This window comes from Ctenopharyngodon idella, chromosome 9, assembly GCF_019924925.1.
Source record: "Ctenopharyngodon idella isolate HZGC_01 chromosome 9, HZGC01, whole genome shotgun sequence".
NCBI lineage: Eukaryota > Metazoa > Chordata > Actinopteri > Cypriniformes > Xenocyprididae > Ctenopharyngodon > Ctenopharyngodon idella.
In genome coordinates, this window is record NC_067228.1 from 6,943,251 (window position 1) to 6,965,823 (window position 22,573).

A 22,573-nucleotide genomic window follows, 5' to 3' on the forward strand; every position below is an offset into this window, starting at 1 on the left:
GTCCAAATGCTTTTTGGGGTCATTGGATATGTGGAAAAGATCGTTCTATCAGAGGAAATGTTTAATGACTTTAATTATTAGAGTACAACCCTAATATACCCTGAGATTTCATTACAGGAACTCATTACAAAGGCTATGTAGATATCCATCTTTAGAGCCATTCCTCTGTTTTTCTTGTTTCTAAAAGTAACACTGAAAGCACACAAAACCTTTGAACGTGCTGTTTAATGCCTTTGTTTGTCTTTTGCGCTCTGATGAGAAATTTACAAGTTTAAGCAGTAGCAAGATGTTCTCCACAAATGTTTACATTTGGCTCAGATGCATTTGTATAAAACCTTTCATTGTAATGAATTCCTGAGATCTCTGGATCTCTTACCTCGTGGCATTAATGTTAATACTAAGGTCTCCCGCGCTGCTGTTCTGCATCACATCCAGTAAAAAGGTGATGTTGAGCTGGAAGAAAGAAAAGAGATGTTTATATTCCAACAAGACATGGTGACAAACAAACTCATTTAACTTCCATTGCTAATGACATTTACCTTTGAGAAAGGGGCGATGTAAAAATGTCCAACATTGCAGTCCAGTCCAATGGCCACTTTATTCTCCTCTGCAATTTCACAGCTGATGTATTTATTTTCCTGAAATAATGTCACAGTATTAAAGCACATCAAAGACAAGAGTCCATTAAAGAGCATCAGAAACACAAAGAGCTAACCTCAGATATTGAAGACAGATCATCTGAACAATTATTGTGATTAAAATACCTCTAGTACTTTGATGAAATGCAGGTTGCGGGGAAACCTCAGATGGAGTCTGGGTAGAAAAGCATGATCTCCAGTGTTGCCTAGTGTGGTGTTTAACATGATGCTCTTTCCATTACCCAGAGCAAAATATGGCTGTTTCCTGTAGGATAAGTTGGGAAAACAGTTATTTAGATTAAAGTTTAGATTTTAATCCACATTTAATCTATTCTTTAGTCCATATAATTTAGTGCAGGTTAACTCAGAGTGAAGTAAAGACTCGGATGGACGGATGAATTGTTTGAATGATGGATGGATGGATTTTGGTCACAGAAAATCTTCATTTGAAAATGCCATAAAATGCCATTTTAATTGTTTTTTTGTTTTTTGTGGGGGCTCAAAGGCAAAACCTGCTGATTTTGGCCAAAAAAAAAAATTGAAATTGAACAACACAGTCGTAATTACAGATCTTTACAGCTGCTTAATATTTGAAAATTATTACACAATATTTAAGCTACTTTGAAATGTAAAAATGAATGAAAAAGTTAAAAAATATATTATTAATAGAATTTTAGTAAATCTTTTTTTTTTTTAAATATATAATTTAAAATTAGCATTTGCATTGTTATAATAAAATTATATATTTTATTATAAATGGACAAAAAATATTCTAAATGTTTAAATGTGTATTAGAATTGAATATTATATTCATGTAATTATACCCTGTACAATATTTGTTTACAAATCATTTTATGTCTCTAAGTGTAAATAAACTGCTTTTCCCTAAGGTTTATGTATTAAACTCACACAGTTACATAAACAAAACTGAAAATGAAATTGTTAATCAAATCAAATTATGTGTATGACAATGTAAGCTAAAATTTTATAATCTTGACCGATAGTATAAGTTACTAAAGTTAATAAATTGTGCAAAAAGCAAAAGTTCAGTGTCTTTGCAACCAATTCTTTTTATTTTTTTTCCATTTTAAAATTTTATTTTCAATTTTACATAAAAAATAACACACACACACACATATAGGCAAAGATATAGATATATAAATATAAAGACAAATATGATTACTGGTGCTTTTTATAGTTTAAGTAAATTTTAAAATATTTGCAAGACTTATTTTTCTAGAATTTAAAGGAAAGAGGTGTGTTTTTCAGTCGGTGTTTTTCCTGCATCTGTTTGTGTGGCTTGTGCACTGAGGGCTCAAGCCTGATGTTTCTCATCTAAAGGCACCAGGTGCATCTGGGAGAGTGACAAGCCACTCTACCCCTCACTCTCTTTCAAACACACACACACACACACAAACACACACACACACACACACACACACACACACACACACACACACACACACACCCACACACACATACGCCTTATGAATAATCAGATCATGTATTATCACCAATGGGTGAGGGGGGTCCATAAATTAGTTTGCATACGGCTGCAAACATGATCCAAAATGCTAATGTGCACACTCACGCTTTTGCCTCAATTGGGCGAGTCCAAGAAATGCGATGCATAAAATGCCTCAATATAAAGCTTTGGCTTCTGTGCATGCTGCTTTAATGGGAGTATTCATGAGGAGAGCAGATAATCTCAAAAACCCTCCTGTTAGTCACGAACAGCACCAGCACAACTAGAATACTTACAGAGGTCTGTAGTTGTTCACCACGCAAAGTCAAGAAAACATTCTTAAGATGTTTAACAATTTACACATACGACCATACTCCTTATAGCCGATATTATACAAGACTGATATCTGTCATTGACAAAAATGTCCCTCTGAAAAAATACCATTGAGTAAATCATGAATAAATATCCTGATCAGATTTTATACCAAAATTAAAAGAAAGAAAAAAGAAATTATTTTTTTAATGTTAATGAAGCCAATTTTGGGATTATTAAGATGTTTTGTTGCATTAATGACATTGTCATGACAATTAAACACAACATTCCTCCAAAATTCTCATTACCATAATGCATTTAATTTGCTTTACTGAATACAGTACTAAAAATAATCTTGTCCTGATGCTTAAATTAAATTTTGTTCAAATACTTCCATAACGTATTTAAAAAATACTATTTTATGTATAATTTCTTTAAAAAGCATAAAGCTACTATTTTACAGTAATCAAATTGAGTTTTTTTTTTTGCACTACAGAAAAGATTTGGGAGGGAAAAATGCATTTGCCAGGAAAATAACGTGACAATGCACAAAATCCTCTTGATTTGATTTTGTGGTATAATACGAAACAGACATTTCTCAGCGATTTCCATGAGATTCATGCAGTTAGCATAGGTTACGTGGAGATAACTTACTGGGGTAAAACCAGATGAGCAGACACCTGAAGATTGGTTGAACAGTTTTCCAAGGAGCAATATCTGGCAAAGATGGTCTACAAAAAGAAAGACTTCAAATCAGGACGCCTTGTGACCTACAATGAGATTAATAAAAGTGGCCACAGAAATGAACCACAATAACAAAACAGAAATGGAAAAGAAAAACTGACCTTGTTTTTCACGACATCGGTCTGTTCATCCTTCTGTTGTAGAATGGGTTTGAGAGAAGGCAAGCCCGTCTCCCATGAGTCCCGCGCCGTCACACGGTGCTCTCCAAGTTCATATTTCACCTCAAAATGAATGGGTGTGAAGATATCACGGACATCTTTCTGCATACAAGAGAAATAAAACATAAAAACAAAATTATTTCATTTTCTTCATTTTATTTCATTTTTTAAAAGAAATTATTACTTTTATTCAGCAAAGATGCATTTAATTTGTAAAAAGTGACAGTAAAGACATTTATAATGCTACAAAAGATTTCTATTCTATTCTTTTGAACTTTCAATTCATCAAAGAATCCTGAAAAAAATCTATCACGGTTTCCACAAAAATAGTAAACAGCACAGCTGTTTTGAACATTGATAATAATAAGAAATGTTTCTTGAGCAGCAAATCAGCACATTAGAATGATTTCTGAAGGATCATGTGACACTGAAGACTGGAGTAATGATGCTGAAAATTCAGCTTTGCATCACAGGAATAAAATACATTTTAAAATATATTTACATAGAAAACAGTTACTTTAAATTGTAATAATATTTCACAATTTTACTGTTTTTACTCTATTTCTGATCAAATAAATGCAGCCCCGGTGAGACTTCATTCAAAATCTTGCCAACCCCAAACCTGTGACCGGTAGTGTGTGTGGTGTACGATTTTTTTTAATCCTCCCATCTTAATTTTCCTCACCTCAGTGCAGATAATTAATGCAGGTAAGGTTTGCTCTGTCAGCTGTGATGGCCATCTCTAATTGGGGGCTCAGTGGTTGGGAGTTGTCCTGTGGGGTCTCTGGGGCCTGTATTTAGCTGCAGGGGAGATGTGTGACCAGGGTTTTGGAAGCCTCTTCCATGGCCAGTGTAAATGAGCTGGACTCCAGCCACAACAACAGCCTCAGAGGGGTGTTAATTTCTGCAGCAAAGGCTAAATTCAAAGTCAACGCTGCGAACTTGTGTACTTTGCTCAGAATGTGGTCACTGAATTTGGTCACACACATCTAGTTTGTCACTGGCGTGTCTAACCTAATAAGCAGACAAGTGATATTCCATATAATCTGTATATGGCTTCATAAGCGCTTTTGCATGAGCATGAGAAAGGCTGGGTGTTTCCTTCACACCTTCATACAATACCAAGAATATATTTTGCTCAAAACAAGAACTGAAAATAGGCTTGGTGCATCTGCAACTCTCAATAACAAATGTTAAGACAACAAATTGTTGTCAACAACACTTTAATGTACCTTCAGTTTGGGTAGAGGGGAAATAAATGCAACTTAAACTTGATTACTACAGTAAATAATATGAACTTGTCCCTTAGTTTGTGAAAACTTTTGTAATTTTAGTAATGCATTTACAATGGAAATCTAGCAGTATAGTGCGCCTCAGGGTTTCAAACCATAAAAAGTAAATATTTTTATAATAGCACTTACATTATTTGTTCGATAAATGAACACTTGCTATTAGAGGTGTAAAGTTGTCTGAATCCTCCTTTTGAGGTGGTAACTTTGTCAGCGCAGAACTTACATTTACATTTATGCATGTGGCAGAAGATTTTATCCAAAGAGACTAACATTGCATTCAGAGTATACATTTCATATATATAGTATATGTCATGCATATACATATATAGTTGTCAAGACAGGAGTTGGATATAATGATGATTGGATATAACACAAACAATGCTGGCAAATGCTTTTATCACACCAGTCACATGCTATCACAACTACTGTACACTTTTAACACAGTTGCATATTTAGAAAAATCTAAGTCTAAGTCTAAACTGTTTTCTGTGGTGATCAACAGATTCAGAATACATCTTCAGTGTTCAAACTAGAAAATTCTTTTACACAGAAAACAAAATTAAAGCTTTGAGCCCATCTATATGTTGTGTACTAATAAACATTCACAAAATGTAACTTAAAACTAAATTAACTTTGCAAAATGAAACTTGGCAAATATACATATTTTCTCTTTCTTTAAGGAAAATGGACCAAAAATGAATGACTCATCTTGCACTCTCACATACATACACTACTGTTAAAATGTTCGGGGACAGCAATATTATTTTTCAGCAAGGATACATTAAATTGATCAAAAGTGAAAGTAAAGACATTTATAAAAAAAATCTATATTTCAAATAAATGCTCTTTCTTTTCATCAAATAATCCAAATTTTCATAAAATTTTCATCAAATATTTCCACAAAAATATTAAGCAGCATAACTGTTTTCAACATTGATAAGAAAAAAAAAAATGTTTCTTGAGCATTAAATCAGCATATTAGATGATTTCGGAAGGATCATGTTCAAATTTAGCTTTGCCATCACAGGAATAAATTGTATTTTAAAATATATTAAAATAGAAAACTGTTGTTTTAATTTGTAATAATATTTCACAAAATTGCAGTTTTATTTATATATTTGATTAAATAAATCTTGGTGAGCATAAGAGACTACAATAAAAAATTTTACCAACCCCAAACTTTTAGACAGTAGTTCAATTTTAGTTCAACTCTGGAATGACAAAGTCCCTCTCATGAATATCACCTGCCTCTGACCAGCTTTTAACCAAAGTAGTGCTGTCAAAATGATCGCGTTAATGCATGCGATTAATTTTGTCAGTTTAACACATTTAAAATATTTAATGCAATAAACGGAGCATCTGTTTTTTCCATCATCCTTTAGCTAACGTTACATATGATCACGCTATTATTCATGCAAATGCTTTTAAACCATTCAAGCGTGACAAGACACAAAAGAGAACGCAGTGTGGTACTGGAGCGCCGTTTTTGTCCTGTCTGTGTGAACGCTGATTTGACAGACACAACTCATGCGCACAGTAAGCCGCTTCAGACAACGCGCTGGAGCTCTTAATGCTACCTATTAGATTGTGCTACCAACACTATATTTGTATTGTTTTAAGGGTAGGTTTAGGGTAGGGGTAGGTAAGAACGTTGATAAAGCCTCAAACCACACAAATATGATGCTGGTAGCATTTACTGCTGTCGAATTGCGTTACCTACTAACACTGGCGAAAAATGCTACCTATCAGATTGTGCTACCAGCATCATATTCAAATGGTTTGAGGCTTTATTAATGTCCTTACCTACCCCTACCCTAAAGCTACCCTTGCTATGCAAATATAGTGTTGGTAGCGCAATCTGATAGGTAGCATCATTCATCAGAACACCGGCCGCATTGAGTTCTCTTTAACAAAAACACTCAAAATTATGCCAAAGTGCCCACTTTGTAGAGTATCCACGTAAGCACAGTCTTAAGGGAGTTAAATAAAGTCTTAAATGAACACAAAGAGAGCTGAGAAAATAGGATGCAAATCCACGTCATATGCGGCAGGTCTTAAAGTGACAGCAGCCTAATAAACCCGCTACAGTCTGCCATTAATGTTAATCACAAAACAAAAGAAAAAGAAATTCACTGCTCTTAATTGAATAACTTTTGTAGCTTTAATAAACATTTATAAAAGTTAATCTATATTTTAATCTAAATTATGCAGTGAAGACTGTGAAGTGTTTGATAACTGCTTTGATTCTGGATATTTCCTACCTGTTAGATCAAACATATAAAATATACAGTTTTTATGTTGATTCTACATTCATTTGGAGATTAAATGTGGTGAAATTATTACAATATAAAAATATATTAAAAACTTTAATGTTAGGTGCGATTAATCAGTTAATGTTTAGACTATTTTTTAAAAAAAGGAACAAGCCATTTGATACATCCTACCCAAACTTCCTGTTTTAATAGAAAATACACAAATAATGAGCTCATTGAGATGAGACAAGTCTTTCAAGAAAATAACAGATATGTATTGTTGGTAAGCTCAGACACGGCACTTACACAGACTTTACAAAAGATAACAGGGGCCGACAAGCTCCTCTGTCACTTTCCTAAAACACAGCACAAGGTGTCCGCCACATCTGCTATGCGCTCCATCCGTTACTGTTATTGCCCATTAATTAAGCCCTAAAAATACTTCAAATGTAGCAGCCTCCTTGTTTGGGTTTGCCTCTGACAGATAATCACACTTGTTTATGGCCATCGTCTCCATCAGCGGCCATTAATAACAGCGCAGTCATACACGCGCATCCATTAATTACTGTGTAAAACATGAGCTGGATCAGATGGCCCTGATTACGGGAAAAGACAGAGGGAGAGGCGTCCAGAGGGGCCCACCAAACACCTGGAACATTCACTCATACTCACAGAGCCATCTATCCGCACTTTATCAACTGTCTAGGTCTCTTTCTCATCTGTACCATCCTCCCCCATGCCGTCCTGCCTGGCTCTTCCTCTTGTTCTCCAGCAGCGACAACCTGCTATCAACTCCAACAAACTATCTATATGAGCCTCTTTATCATCCCGGCCTCCTGCGTGGAGTCACGCTGTAAACCTAGAGAGAGTCACACCACCTGGGCCTTTCAGAGTGGCTGATTAACTCGAGCATGAAGACCAGAGTGACGTGGGCAAATCACAGCTGTGAAGTCCATGGGCCTGAGTCTGAGTCAGCATTTTCATATTGAGTGTTCAAGTCTGATCAAAGAAAATGTCAAAACGCACACGTTACGTAATCGGATTACTTTGTTTTGATGGATGGATGTGGATGGAAGCACTTTCTTCAGCTCATACTCATTAGTCCCGTTCACTGCCATCATAAAGCTCGGATGCGTCAGGATATTTATTAATATTATGTTCATCAGAAAGAAGAATTCACAAGGCCTTCTGAAGCGAAGTGATGCGTTTGTGTAAAAAAATGTCCTTATTTAAAACAAGTTTTGAAGTAAAATATCTAGCTTCCGCCCGACCACGTTCCGTATTCAAGTTACGAAAAAAGTGTAAACTGTCAGTTTCTGTAAGTAGAATAGGAAAGGCGTAGGACGTACGAAAGCTTTTTGAACTGCAAGAGTTTTACACTTTCTTCGTACGTTGAATACGGAAGGCAGTCTGGCGGAAGCTAGGTATTTTACTTCATAACTTGTTTAAATAAGGATTTTTTTTTTTTACACAAACGCATCGCTTCGTTTCAGAAAGCCTTTATTAACCCCCCGGAGCCGTGTGGAGTATGTTTATGATGGATGGATGTGGATGGAGATACTTTCTTCAGCTCATACTCACTGGTCCCGTTCAGTGCCACTATAAAGCTCGGATGCGTCAGGATATTTATTAATATTTCTCTGATTGTGTTCATCAGAAAGAAGAAATTCATATACACCTGGGATGGCTTGAGGGTGAGTAAAGCTTACAGTAATTTTCATTTGAAAGTGAACTAATCCTTTAAGCAAATATTTAAAATATACTGTCTTTATGTTGTTTCTACATTTCAATGTGAAATTATCCAAAAATAAAATATATATATATATATATATATATATATATATAAAATATATATATAACTATAATTAAAATTGTTATGTGCAATTAATTGTGATTAATTACAGAAAAATGTGTGATATTAGTTATTTTTAATAATTTACAGCACTAAATAAAATATAAATATTAGATAAAAAACCTTAGAAAATTAAAAATGTTGCCTTGGCAACTAACTAAAACTAAGTTTAAGTACTAAAATTACTAAAACTGTAATTAAAATAAATTAGAACTAATAATAATAAATAAAAATGACAAAAGCACATAACAAAATAACTAAAACTTAAGCTGCAATTGAAATGAAAACAGCAAATATAAAAATACAAGCCAATTCAAAATATTACTTAATACTGTCATACTGTAGCGTCTAAAACATTGTCAGTGTCAGTTGATAATAATAACAATGCCAGGGTAATGCATAAAGTTTTATAACTTTAAATATGAAAAAAAAAAAAAAAAAAAAAACTGAAGTCAAGTATATAGTACCACTGCCATTCTGCCTGATGTACAGTAATTTTTAGGAGTAAAGCAATAATGCGATACTCTAATCTGTGTTAAAAGTACCATCCCCCAACAAAGGCAATAAACAAAATCTCCCACCTTCATGAAGGCCTGGTGGGTGATGCAGGTGAGCTGCTCATGCTTGGCCTTCACTCTGCCTGCTGTGACATTTGATGTTCCGTTTCCGTTGAAATAAAATCGAGAAGGGAAGCCATCTTTGTGGTGAACGTCAGCTGTTAGGTTGTACTTCAGTTCTGCACAGGAAAGATGTTCAGAGACAAAGTTAGCATTAGACAACAGGTTAAATCACAACCATTTAACAGTCTTCAGAACAATTCAGAATCTTGTTGCACTCTTGCAGCGAACCCCTAGAGGTTTATGATGCAACTGTAGGGGGTTTGTAAGAATCTGAAAAACTAAATTAATATGTATATATATATATATTATATTTATGTAACCCCTCTACCCAGGTCCTACTCGCCCTGCTCTGTGCGGGCCTCAAACCTGAGTCTCCGGTGTCTGTCGCTAGAGCATCTCTTGAGATCAGAGGAGTGAGGTTTACTTGCACAGCAACTATTAGCTGGCCTCCGTTACTTATATACACTAGCGTTCAAAGAGTTGGGGTTGGTAAGGTTTTTTAATTTTAAATTGAAAATTTCCTTCAGAAATCATTCTAATATGCTGATTTGCTGCTCAAGAAACATGTCTTATTATTATCATCGTTAAAAAAACAACAACAACAACAAAACAGTTGTGCTGCTTAATATTTGTGTGGAAATCATTATACATTTATTCAGGATTCTTTGATGAATAGTTTATTTGAAATTGTAACATTAGAAATGTTACTGTTTTAATCAATTTAATGCATCCATACTGAATAAAAGAAAGAGTATTAATTTCTCTCAATAAAATATCTTACTGACCCCAATCTTTTGATCAGTAATGTATGTCACAATACATCAAAATATAGTTAATTTTGCTGCAAATTCAACAACAACAAAAAAATAGTTAATAAATAAATAAATAAATACCTATTTTGGATAATCCAGTGAAATAATGAATAAATGCAAATTTAATGAATGCAAATCAAAAGGTTCATTACAAATAAATTATGAGGTGGCATCAGGACAAAAACAGTACAACTACTGTTATGAAATGGATAGTTTTGAATTCTGATTGGTTGAGCCACATTTAAAGCTAGAGTTGTCAAAAGTACCAACTTCGGTAACAAGTCGGTAGTGAAGTTTTAAAAATGTGACGCTTTGAGCGCTGTTGAGCGGATTCGTAAACACCTCTGATTTAGGCATTGTGTTCACATGCTCTGTGATTGGCTACAATAATCAATGCACGGGAGAGTTTGAAATCACATGGAAGTGTTTGAATTTGAAAGCGTTTTGAAAGCACTCCCGTGTGTATCTGTGTAAGCGCTCTGTGAAGAGCGTCATTGATGTCTATTTACATGTTTTTGAACTGTTGATCATTGTAGCCAATCACAGACAAATCTGATGAGTGCGTGAACACAATTGCCAATCAGAGGTGTTTACGAATCCGCTCAACAGCGCTAAAAAGCGTCACATTTTTAAAATTTCAGTACCGACTTGGTACCGAAGTCTGTACTTTTGACTCCTCTAGTCAAAGCCGTTATGATGTTCCTCATTGATTGAAAACAACTAAACTCCATGAGGTGTGCCGTAACAATAGTTCTTCCCAATCTTGACTTGTCTAGGACACTTTATTCTCACACGTGCAAATAACGCACAGCAGTCCTGTCGACTGGTAAACCTCTGGGTGGCAGATTTCTACCATCACTACTTCATATCAGTTTCAAGATCATTAATATTTGTCATCAAGCAAGGCTCTGTTGTTTACTATGTGTTCAGTGAGTGTGGCTCTATCAGTGAAGGCAGACCTTGACACACACCCTGAGCCCTCTAACCGCCACAACAAAAGAGGGGATGTAGGGCAGAGATAAAGAGCTGGAAAAGAGGTCTGAAACAGAATTGCCACTGCATTCAGCATGTGCTGATAAGACGAGCCAACACACAGCCTCTCGCAAACAAAGTGCTCGAGCCCAAAACGTTCATCCTTGAACACTGTGTACTCAATTCTAAAAACACGTGTGGGGAGCTCAAAATATCAGAGGACATTATATAAAAATGTCAGATAGCACTGCAGGAAGTTGCAAAAGATCTTGCGTCAGTCTCTTGCACAAATCTCATTGAATGTGGATTTTAAGTTGAGTTCTGTCTTCAAAACCATTTTCAAACTAAGATTAACATAAGAGTATATCTGATGGAATGTTACTGTCTTACCTATATTTCCTGGGATTTGTTTCCCTCCGACTCTAAAGCACACCTCAACATTGATGCACACAGCAGGCTGACCGTTGTCAGTACACTGGGCAATGGAGTGGTTCAAGCTGTCAGGCAACAACATGACAGCGTCCACTTTCACCACTGGACGTGTCCTGAAACAATCAGATTTACTGGTTTAATCATCAGGTCAACAAATTAACACACAGTTTGCATATACAGTATATAGGGGAGGCTGGTGCTAGTTATCACATGGGATACAGATACAGGGATACACATGGTCACAGACAAAGACAGACAGACAGACAGACAGACAGATAGATAGATAGATAGATAACGACAGACAGACAGATAGACAGAACAACAGACAGACAGACAGACAGATACAGACAGACAGACAGACAGACAGATAGATAGATAGATAACGACAGACAGACAGATAGACAGAACAACAGACAGACAGACAGACAGATACAGACAGACAGACAGACAGATAGAACGACAGACAGACAGATAGAACGACAGACAGACAGACAGACAGACAGACAGATAGATAGATAGACAGACAGACAGACAGTACGACAGACAGACAGACAGGTAGATAGACAGACAGACAGACAGACAGATAGACAGATAGATAGATAGATAGATAGATAGATAGGTTTCTATTGTAATAACATCCTGTGTCAGCTGGAGTATCATTTTTCATGGCCAATAATTGTGAAATTGTTGGAAATTTAATGGGTTTTTCTGTAGAAAAACTATGAAGTAATGTCTTTACAGACTTTAACAAAAACAGATTGATTGGAGTAAAAACTAGTCCCAGTCTTCACAACAGCTAGGCCTGGAATATGCTGACTTCTTTGCATTTACTGTGCTGATTTTGGAAGATCATTCTGTGGAGTGTATTTAAATGTGCTAAATGGAGTTTTAAGTCCTATTGGCAACTGAAAATATAATAAATTTAGCTTAAACAAACTGAAACAAATTCGCATTGCAAATACCAAATCTTAAAGCCTTAAAGTTACCAAAGCAAGTGTGACTGAAAATTCTGCTGTTTTTACCTGAACACCACAGCTGAGTTTGACAGGAAAGCTCCCACTGCAACATCTGGATAAGAACATAAAATTCTCATAAACCACACCTGACTTGGTTATTCTTTCACACAAACTCACTGGTACACTGATATTCTTTAAAATATTAACATTTCACTAAACACAATTGCAACACAGGGAGTGGCATCCAGTTATAAATAAATTTGGTTATTTAGCATTTTTAATCCAATTTTGTGTTACAAAATGTCTTAACTTTTGGCACTTCAATCAAATAAGTCAAAAAATAGGTTGCAATTTGTTCTTCAGACTAGAAATGGAGCGGCAAGTCGACCACTGTATTGAGGGATACAGTATTCCACACACTGTGCTCTGGATGCATACTGCACACTTCAGAAACTGTAGAAGGTAATCATGGTATTTCACTCATGGTTGCACTTTATTTTACAGTATGTGCACTTAAGTGTACTTACAGCATTCTCGCCTAAGAAAGTACTGGGTAATATAGGTTCACCACAGGGGTTAAGGTTAGGTTTAGGTGTAGGTTCAGGGTTAGTACAGTTATTGTAATCACTGTAACAAGTACATAGCATGTACATGTGGAACAGGACTGTAAAATAAAGTGCTACCAAAAATGTTCATACTGTGCACAGTATGCATACTACTTTCATTCAAAACGGTCTGTAGTACTTATCCATTCTGGTACTTTGCATATTTTTCAAAAATGTTACTATTTCAAGACAGGAAATAGAGTTTGAGAACAGGACGTTCAGACACATGTGACATAAACAGGACCCTTCAAAAACAACAACAACAACAACGAATAATAGGATTCTTTCAGCTTTTTTCCCTCTTCTTAACTTTGTAAAACATTTCAAGAAGCACATTACAGTTGACACCCATGACATACTTGACAAGAAATGCTGATCTGCCAACATGAGGTGTGATATTTTGGCGATGTATGTACATACAGCAGATACATAGGCTTGCCGCTCTTCTTTTGTGCATGCAGTTTGGTTATTCACTGAAGTGTCAACCACATTTGACAACCGCATTGACTACCAAAAATTCAGGGAGTGACCACCATATTCGTGAGAACAGTAAGAATAGAACTGAACAAGGCAGTGAGTCCCTTTTTGGACTTTTTGGTTTCCTTTGTCAAAAATGTTTGTGTTTAGTAAGGATTTTTTGTTTGTTTGTTTGTATGTTTTTGAAAGGTTTCTCATGCTTAGCAAGGCTGCACAAACATTATTAACATTTAAAATAACTGTTTAAATTGTAATTTATTCCAGTGATGCAAAGCATCATGACTTCAGTCTTCAGTGTCACATGATCCTTCAGAAATCATTCTAATATGCTGATTTTTGCTCAAGAAACATTGATATTGTTGAAACTGATAATTTGTTTTCAAGGTTTTTCTTTATTGAACTTTTGTAACATTATAAATGTCTTTACTGTCACTTTTGAACACTTTAATGCATCATTGCTGAATGAAAGTATTAATTAAAAAAATAAAATAAAAATTCTTAATGACTTTTGAGCATATAGTGTAGGTTGAACTGTTGCCATCCATTCATCCTATTCACTGAGGAATCATATCCTAATTCATGTTGTGTGCTAAAAGCGTTACCTGGGTAATTGTTGCTATCAGTATCAACTCCTCCAGACACTGATTGGCCAAACATCCTGAGGTCATTGCCCAACAAAGAGCCAGTTATTCTCTGCAATGAAGAAAACACAAAGACAGCATTCAGAAGATATTTAGATTCAGGATATGACACAGAGTTGTACTGTACTCCAAAAGACATGCAAATTATTCTATTTATGGCCAGTTTTACATTCATTTCATGAGATTATGTTAATACTTAAATGGGATGAAGGTAAACTGATTTGGTGATTCATAATGGACAGCTACACAAATCTAGTGAAGATGTACTGTAAACAAAAGTGGGGCTGGATGGACAAAATGGTCACATGAATGATGTAAGCAGTCTTTTATACATCTTTTCATAGTTGTTGGCACATTTAGGCCCTGTTTACACATGCGTTTTGGTCGATAGGATCACAAGTGGACGACGCTAAATACAAGTGTAAATGGGGGTCTAAAATGTTTTGAGCTTGTCCACTTTCGACCACTTCCAGAGGTAGTCAAAAACGCATTAGACCAGATTGTTTTCGTAGTGTAAACACTCTTGTGGCCACAAAAGATGCCTACTCTCTGCCTTACTTATGCTGGGTACACACTAAAAGATTTTTGAAACTTATAAGATTTTCAAAATGTGAGAGACCACAAACATGAGGACAAAAAATCCTAGATTTAACCGTTTTGCTTCTATAGTGTGTGGTGTGCCGTGATGTGACAGACAGCACATCATACACGAACAGATTTTCAACCAGAGTCCCGACTGTGAACACGGGAAATCTCGCAAAATCTCTCGAGACTTCAGAATAAACATGACGGACGATAGGCAGGGAGAAATTGCGTTGATCGTGTTTGGAATGATTTTGGAATGAGTTTTACTGGACACGTTGTATTTAAACACTCGTGCTGTTGCCACAAATCGACAAGCTGATTCTCCATTTCTGCTGTCCAAATCCATTTAACTTTGTGCTGCGACTGCGTTTGTTATGCTTCTGTCAGCTCGCTTTCTGATTGGATATTGTTTCGTTTGTCTTTGGGGTTCCCCCCACACATCAGGATTTCTGATCGTAAATATTCAACATGTTGAATATTTACGATTCGCGATCGGGGCGCCTCCGACGCTCTTCTGAGCAGATTCAGTCACTCTTAACACACCTCACACCACAGGAAAATCTGACAAGATAATCTGAAAAAAGATTAAAACACCAGGTATGTGTCTTCCTCTTCTACTTGTGATCCGTTCGACCAAAACGCTTCTTAATACCAGGTGTAAACAGGGCCTTAGATGCCTTTAACTTACAATTATTACAGATGTCTCTAGAATACTTGATTCTGATTAGTCAGTTTATTTTACAATTATGACTGGATGACTTTATATTGTGTGTGTCTTACTTTTTCAGTTTGCAGACACACAAATTGACAGTGCATTCAAGGTATTTATTTGATCAGTTTGTGTTACATGGGAATCAAACCCATGACCTTTGACACTGCTTGTGCCATTCTCTATAACTGGAAAACCACAGTACTGTTACAAGCTAATCACTAAAAACATTTTGTATGTAATCATTTTGGCCTGAAGTTAATATAATTAGATGAACTTCTTGCTAAACATTCGTTTATAACTGGACTCTCATGACTTGGATTTGTCAAGTCCTGATCACTTCTTAAACTATATGAGGAGAGAGAGGGATTTCAGGAAATTACAGCAATTAGACTGGATGCTTTCCTCTTAGTACTCCAGTGACGGAGAGAACAAGAAAGACTCAAAACAATAGGGCAGTTCGCACAGGATGGGGAGAACCGCTCAGGTCTGACCTTTCCCACTTGCGTTTCATTATTCCCCGCCTATAATATCAGTATAAACAGCAGATGGAGAACGTACTTGAGAGAAACTACGTGCAATGCCACTTCTTCTCCCATTGTAGATATATATAGCACCACGCAGATCGTCCTCCTGAGGGGCTCCAATTGCCACATCTGAAACACAGTTATTATTGCATTAGCTTTGTTCCAAAACCTAGTGAGCAGACTAATAAGACTACATTTTAAGACATCATACAAGCCCTATCAAAACAAAGACTGTTCCAAAAGGTATGAAGCACAGATATGCAACTTATACCATTCAAAAATTGGGATAAAATAATATTTGGGGTAAGATGTTTCTGAAATAAGGCTTTGAACAGTTGTGTATCTTCTTTTCTTTTCTATAATGCAGTGCAGGCTCAGTAAAAAACATTAATTCACAATGTGAGAGTAATCATTACAAATATACTTAAAACTAGTGCCAATACTTATGAGTAGTGTAAAAGTAGCGTAATTTAATTAATTAAAAATGACTAATATTTTGTGTGCTATATATTTTTAGCTTTATTAGAACATCACAGAATATCAGCTGCCTATGTAGGTCATTTTAATTTAAAGCAGAGCAAATGCCGTTAAGAGTTTCTAACCATGAAAACATTATTTATATAATAATTTTGTTGTGAAAATGAGTACTTTACTGTGGTACTTTATGGTACCATGGCTTGACTGATACTTCTAACCATGTTCCGTTTCTAAACCACACCGACCACTCTTAGAATTACCAAGCTCATCTCCAAATGTAAATCAGAGATGAACTGACATCTAGCCTTCTAACCACTCATATCAAAAGCCAATGTGAAGATGGTTTTATTGATAGCAGACAGGCTTTTCAATGTAATAGTAAGAAAAAATGAGGAAGTGAAAAAAATGAGGTTTACCATCAAACCTTGCATGAGAAACAAATAAACACCCATAGGTGCCATTTTAAAATACAATGAAACATAGTATAATTTTAGGGCACTTGACTCACAGCATGAGAAGCGTACAAAATGTAAAGGTTTATAAAGGTTCCATATTGAAACACTAATGTATTAGACATACTATACCTGGATATCCATCATCATCAATATCACCAAGGTTTATGATGGTTTCTCCAAATCGTGCTGCATAAGAGTCACTGCCGACTAACTCAAAGTCTGCCTCTCTCAATTTAGCCTGAGAAAGAGACAGAGAGAAGCATGATGTTAATTACAGTATTAGAAGCAAATGTAATTTTTTAGTATATCATTGTTTAGATTGTAATTCATCTTAGTTTCACAACTTAGCACACTATACTATGTACAAATTAATGAAATGCACTAGTTTGACAATTTTCCTACAAACTGAGTCCTGCGTTCACTGTTCATTTACAGCAATAGGCCTGCTGACCAAACTGTTTTTGTGCAAAGTATCATTTTTGTACTTTAACAGTGACCTGAAAGTATGCAAACTATTGTTTGAGGTATCAAGTATTGAGGAAAAACAATGCAGTAAACAGTGACAGTCAAGCAGTCACAAGTGTTAAAAGTGTGGTTCTTTTTGGTGTGTAAGTGGTTAATTTTTGACATTATGGGAAAAAGGAAACCTGTTCTATTAGTATGGCCTTGGTGGTCACGATCAAAGCAAGAATACATCCTTTACACAGAACACAATAAGATAACACAGCTCAGAATATGTAGATGTGTAATTTTTTTCTTACAGAAAAAAATATGTTTACACTTGGTAGTATTTGCTGTACTGCCCTTAAAGGGATAGTTCACCCAAAAATGAAAATTATCCAATGGTTTACTCATCCTCAAGCCATCCTAGGTGTATATGACTATCTTCTTTCAGTCAAACACAATCGGAGAATTATTTAAAAATATCCCGGCTCTTCCAAGCTTTATAATGGTAGTGAACGGGGGCGTGTTTTAAAGCACAAAAAAAATGCAACCATCCATCATAAAAGTAATCCATACGGCTCCAGGATGTTAATGAAGGTCTTCTGAAGTGTAGCGATACGTTTTTGTAAGAAAAATTTCCCTATTTAAAACTTAATAAAACATAACTAACATAACATTACGTCATGCGTCAGGTCAAAGGTTACTCTTCTGCCGCAAATCGATGAGTACGGTCGTCCGCCAGAAGCAAGTTTTTTAATTTATAAAGCTTTAAATATGGATATCTTTCTTACAAAAATGCATCACTTCGCTTCAGAAGGCCTTTATTAACCCCCTGGAGCCGTATAGATTATTTTTTATGATGGATGGCTTCTTTTTTGGGGACTTCAAAACACTTTCACTACCGTTATAATGCTTGGAGGAGCAAGAATATTTTTAAATATATCTCCGATTGTGTTTGTCTGAAAGAAGATAGTCATATACACCTAGGATGGCTTGAGGGTTCCCATCAACCCAACAAACCGTCCCATACCGGCGTGATGAATACAATCTCCAACTAGATGGAACTGGATTAAATATTTTGATTGTTGCAATCCCAATCGGACTTATGACCTGTAACGCTGCCTGAATCATAATCACGCACTGTTCGTTGTTGGCCAGAGGAGAACTGGCCCCCCGACTGAGCCTGGTTTCTCTCAAGGTTTTTTTCTCCATTTTTATCACCTGTAAGTCACCTGATGTCACCTATTGGAGTTTGGGCTCCTTGCTGCTGTCGCCTTTGGCTTGCTTAGTTGGGGACACTTGATATTCAACAATGTTTTTGATCTGCCTGCATTGACACCATTGTATGCGAACTACATTAATAACTATTGATTTTTTACAACAGAATGAATCAATACTTAATTTACTTAAGCTGGACAATGACACCATTTTCTTTAAGAGCTGCTGTGCAGCTAAAATTATTCACCAGTTATCAGCTGCATTGACACAATCTGCATTGTAAAAAGCGCTATATAAATAAAGGTGACTTGACTTGAGGATGAGTAAAACATTGGATAATTTTCATTTTTGGGTGAACTATCCCGTTTAATTTATGCTAATCTATATATCGCTACCTTACCTCTCCCTGGTTTATGTAGACATGCACACGTCCCTCCTCCCTCACTGAGCTGAACATAGGAGCTCCCACCAACAGATCGGACAGTCCGTCTGCATTCAGGTCTACAGCACATACACTAGCACCATAATAAGAGCCGAGCTGTAAACAGGAACAAACATCACCATTGTGATCATTCAGCAGGAACATCCCTTGGGAACACTTAAAATTCTTAAAATTTCTTACCTTCTTGCCCTTGGTTACGTTAACAATTTTCAAAGTGTTGCCCTCGATCCTGAATATGTAGGCCTTGAGTAAAAGAAAACACAGGAGTATGGGAAATGGGAACTATAACAACAGCAGCCTAACAATGGATTGTATATGCTGGCCAACATTACATTTCCGTATAGTTTTATCACAAATATGAATGGTAGCTCCCTGATAACTCATTCTCCAGTCTGTTTCTTTGGTAAAATCATTAGAAACAAGACAGTTACTCAGAAAACTCATAAACACAGAAAACTCAGCACATCTGAAAATAAAAAACCTACTTCCTCTTCCGCACAGATGGAAGAAGAGTTTAGTTTAACCGATTTACCGTTCACAACTGCCTCACAGAGCAGATGTCAAGAGGGTCTCATATATAAAACCATTTTATACACAACCGCCTGGAATCATTGATATTCAGCATGGGATATTCAGGAGATTGTTATTAAGCTATGTACAGTATGTCAAAATTGTTTCAGGGCTTTCCTTGCACTGTCAGTCTAACTAAACTAGAGAGCTGCAACACTAAACTGGATCTGTGCTAATACTCAGATAGGTGAAGATGATGATGGTGGTGGTGGTGGTGTTAACCCTTACTTTACCAGTCTGTTCATGCTGGGGAGCACCACCCACTATCTCAGTACTTTGAGGATCTAGAAAGTGTCCAGCACCAACAGCATAACCTGATGGGAAGAAAACCATACATGGTGGTGAAATATCCAAAATGGCCATTCAGAGTCTGCACAAACACTGTAAAAACTGTAATAAATAAACAAATAAAATAACAGACAATTTGTTAAAGAAGCTATATCTTCCTAAACTAACCCTTACAAGTTACTTTTGTAGCTTGAATCAGTGATATTAAAATATATTTGTGACTTGAATAAAAATGCTTAATTTAGATATTACAATGCTAGATAAGGATTTTTACAACATCTTATTGCATTTACAAAAAGCAATTTCTTCCAGATGAAATACAAATATATCAAAATTATTTGCTTTAGTCATTTTCTGGAAATTTAAATTCCCAGATGTTTTCCATGACAGCAGGAACACTGTACTAAATGCGACTACAAGGTAGGGGTGTGCGATATGTATCGTCTGCGATAATATCGTGATTGTTGTTTTAACGATATGCGATCTGAAATTATCGAGTATGTCCCTCACTTTACAAAAACACATAGAGAGTTGCACGCATACACTACGTGCTAGGTTAGACTAGTGTGCGCGCGCTGGCGCATTTAGAGTGCACGCTTTCACTGCGTGATATAGTCCATTAAAAATCATTTATAATGCACCCAATATTCAAGATAAGGGGGTAAAAGTACATCTGTATGTCTTTTTATATTTGTATCATTTAATATAGTAAATCAATATCACATTTTCTCCAAATATCACAATTACAAATGTGATATTGATTTTACACAACAGTTCAATAAACAAGAAGTTAATATTTAGTGACTTACATTTTAGACACAATATTGCCTGTTTTCGCTCTATTTCGCCAACGAAAATAGTTCCAAACAAAGCCACAGGACTGGTTTGCGTCTCTTGTCAACAAACGGCGGTGAATGACAAATCTTTTGAATTAATGATTCAATGACTCACTCATTAAAACGGTCAAATGCTTTGTTCCTGAATGAATCAACCGTTTGAATGAATCGGTCGACACTCAAAGACTCACTCATTAACATTGACTTGCTGCCACCTACTGGCGGTTTTAATTTCACATCTTTTTATTCTTTAAATAATTTCAAAATATCAATATTCAACATTTTATGTTTAAAACTTCAAAACATTATTTATGCATTTGTAACTGCAGTTAAAATGCATTTGTCAGCTCTGAGCTGCATTAAACAGTGTGTGTAAATGCATTTAAATGACACTTCAGATGCAGATCCTGTGTTTCCTCTGCATTGCAAAGATTAATTTTGTTGATTCTGATTTCATTTGATTGGTAACAGCCCTATTGTGTCTTATTGTTCTAATTGAATTTATTGATTAAAGGTGACACAAAAGATGAGGCATACATTTAATTAGGTTAAAAATGGCTTTATAAAGGTAAAAATGCCCTTAAAAATCTATTTAAACTTACTGAAAAAGATAATTTTTCAAGTCACTGCTGTGAACTACATATGAAGAATATCAACTTTAAGAGTCAGCTGCCCACAGCAGCCCAAAACCTGCCAAGGTACCAACACAATAAACAAACTCAGCAAAATAGAAAATCCCAGAAAATATCGAGATATCATTTTTTGTCAATATCGCACACCCCCTACTACAAGGCATTATAAACAACATGTTATTTATAATAACATTAACATAATTAACATCATGATTTTCTGTAAAGCTGCTTGAAACCATGCGTACTGCGAAAAGTGCCCTACAAATGACTTTGACTACTTTACTGTTAGGAGATGAACCAAAGAAAAACAATTACTAAAACGAGGTTGCCAAGAGATGAAAACTAAGTCACAAATTAACCATGTCATATTTTGCAACAATTTGATGCTCGTGGATTGTGCAAGTGTTTCCTGTTCAAATAAAAAAACGTCATGCCTCATAACAGCAAAAATCTCTTTCCTGCTGCAAGTCTTGAGACAATGATGATCATTGGAGGATGTTTATCTTTAATTTTAAACATTTTATCAATATTGATCACTGTATCCCTAAACCCTATTAAAAACATAAATCATTATAAAAAAGGCCATAGCTCTGTTCCAAAACCTAGTCAGTTGACTTGCTGTGTACTGCCTACATAGGCAGCTGCCTTCTAAGGAAGCCATCATGGAACCTTCATAAATGACTGATCTTAGCTTGTTGCAATGCATTCTCGGATGGCCTTCGCCTTGAAAGATACATGCTGCCTTAAAACTTGAATAAAATTAAGTATCTTACGAGGCAGTTGCCCACAGTCTTTTGTATTCATAATGCCTCATAATGTTGCCTACTAGGATTTGCAAATAACATTGCCAGTTTGAGAACTCACCTAAATAACTTCCATAGAGAACTGCACTGTCATCATCCACATAAGCAGCTGATATGTTGCTTGTGGTGTTGACAACAAGAACGGATCCTGTCCAGTATGAGGTACCAGGAGCTCCCATGACCATCAGGTCCTACAAACACAATGCATCATTACCAAATTAACTGAATTCAATGCCAGCTCAATCAAAATGCCATAGGAGCTCTGAATACCTCTGTGAATAAGTTTGATATTCCTGCTTGGCAGGATCCATAGCCTTCACCAAACTTCCTTTGATGGTCTAAAGAGAGAAAAAAAAAAC

General features: G+C 35.8%; 1 protein-coding gene across 2 annotated transcripts in view; it reads right to left on the reverse strand.

Annotated features, from left to right (window-relative positions):
* Nucleotides 1–22,573, reverse strand: part of itga4 (integrin alpha 4) — a 35,191-nt gene that overhangs the window by 6,827 nt on the left and 5,791 nt on the right. For both annotated transcript variants that reach the window (XM_051906849.1, XM_051906850.1), the window contains 16 exons: nucleotides 22,485–22,552; nucleotides 22,276–22,405; nucleotides 19,884–19,969; nucleotides 19,266–19,328; nucleotides 19,044–19,181; nucleotides 17,111–17,219; nucleotides 16,084–16,178; nucleotides 14,190–14,280; nucleotides 12,572–12,617; nucleotides 11,508–11,662; nucleotides 9,295–9,449; nucleotides 3,261–3,419; nucleotides 3,070–3,146; nucleotides 765–903; nucleotides 540–638; nucleotides 377–453 (listed from right to left, as the gene is read on the reverse strand). In XM_051906849.1, the coding sequence (XP_051762809.1) occupies nucleotides 377–453; nucleotides 540–638; nucleotides 765–903; nucleotides 3,070–3,146; nucleotides 3,261–3,419; nucleotides 9,295–9,449; nucleotides 11,508–11,662; nucleotides 12,572–12,617; nucleotides 14,190–14,280; nucleotides 16,084–16,178; nucleotides 17,111–17,219; nucleotides 19,044–19,181; nucleotides 19,266–19,328; nucleotides 19,884–19,969; nucleotides 22,276–22,405; nucleotides 22,485–22,552 (1,687 nt within the window). The remainder of the gene's footprint in view (nucleotides 1–376; nucleotides 454–539; nucleotides 639–764; nucleotides 904–3,069; nucleotides 3,147–3,260; nucleotides 3,420–9,294; nucleotides 9,450–11,507; nucleotides 11,663–12,571; nucleotides 12,618–14,189; nucleotides 14,281–16,083; nucleotides 16,179–17,110; nucleotides 17,220–19,043; nucleotides 19,182–19,265; nucleotides 19,329–19,883; nucleotides 19,970–22,275; nucleotides 22,406–22,484; nucleotides 22,553–22,573) is intronic.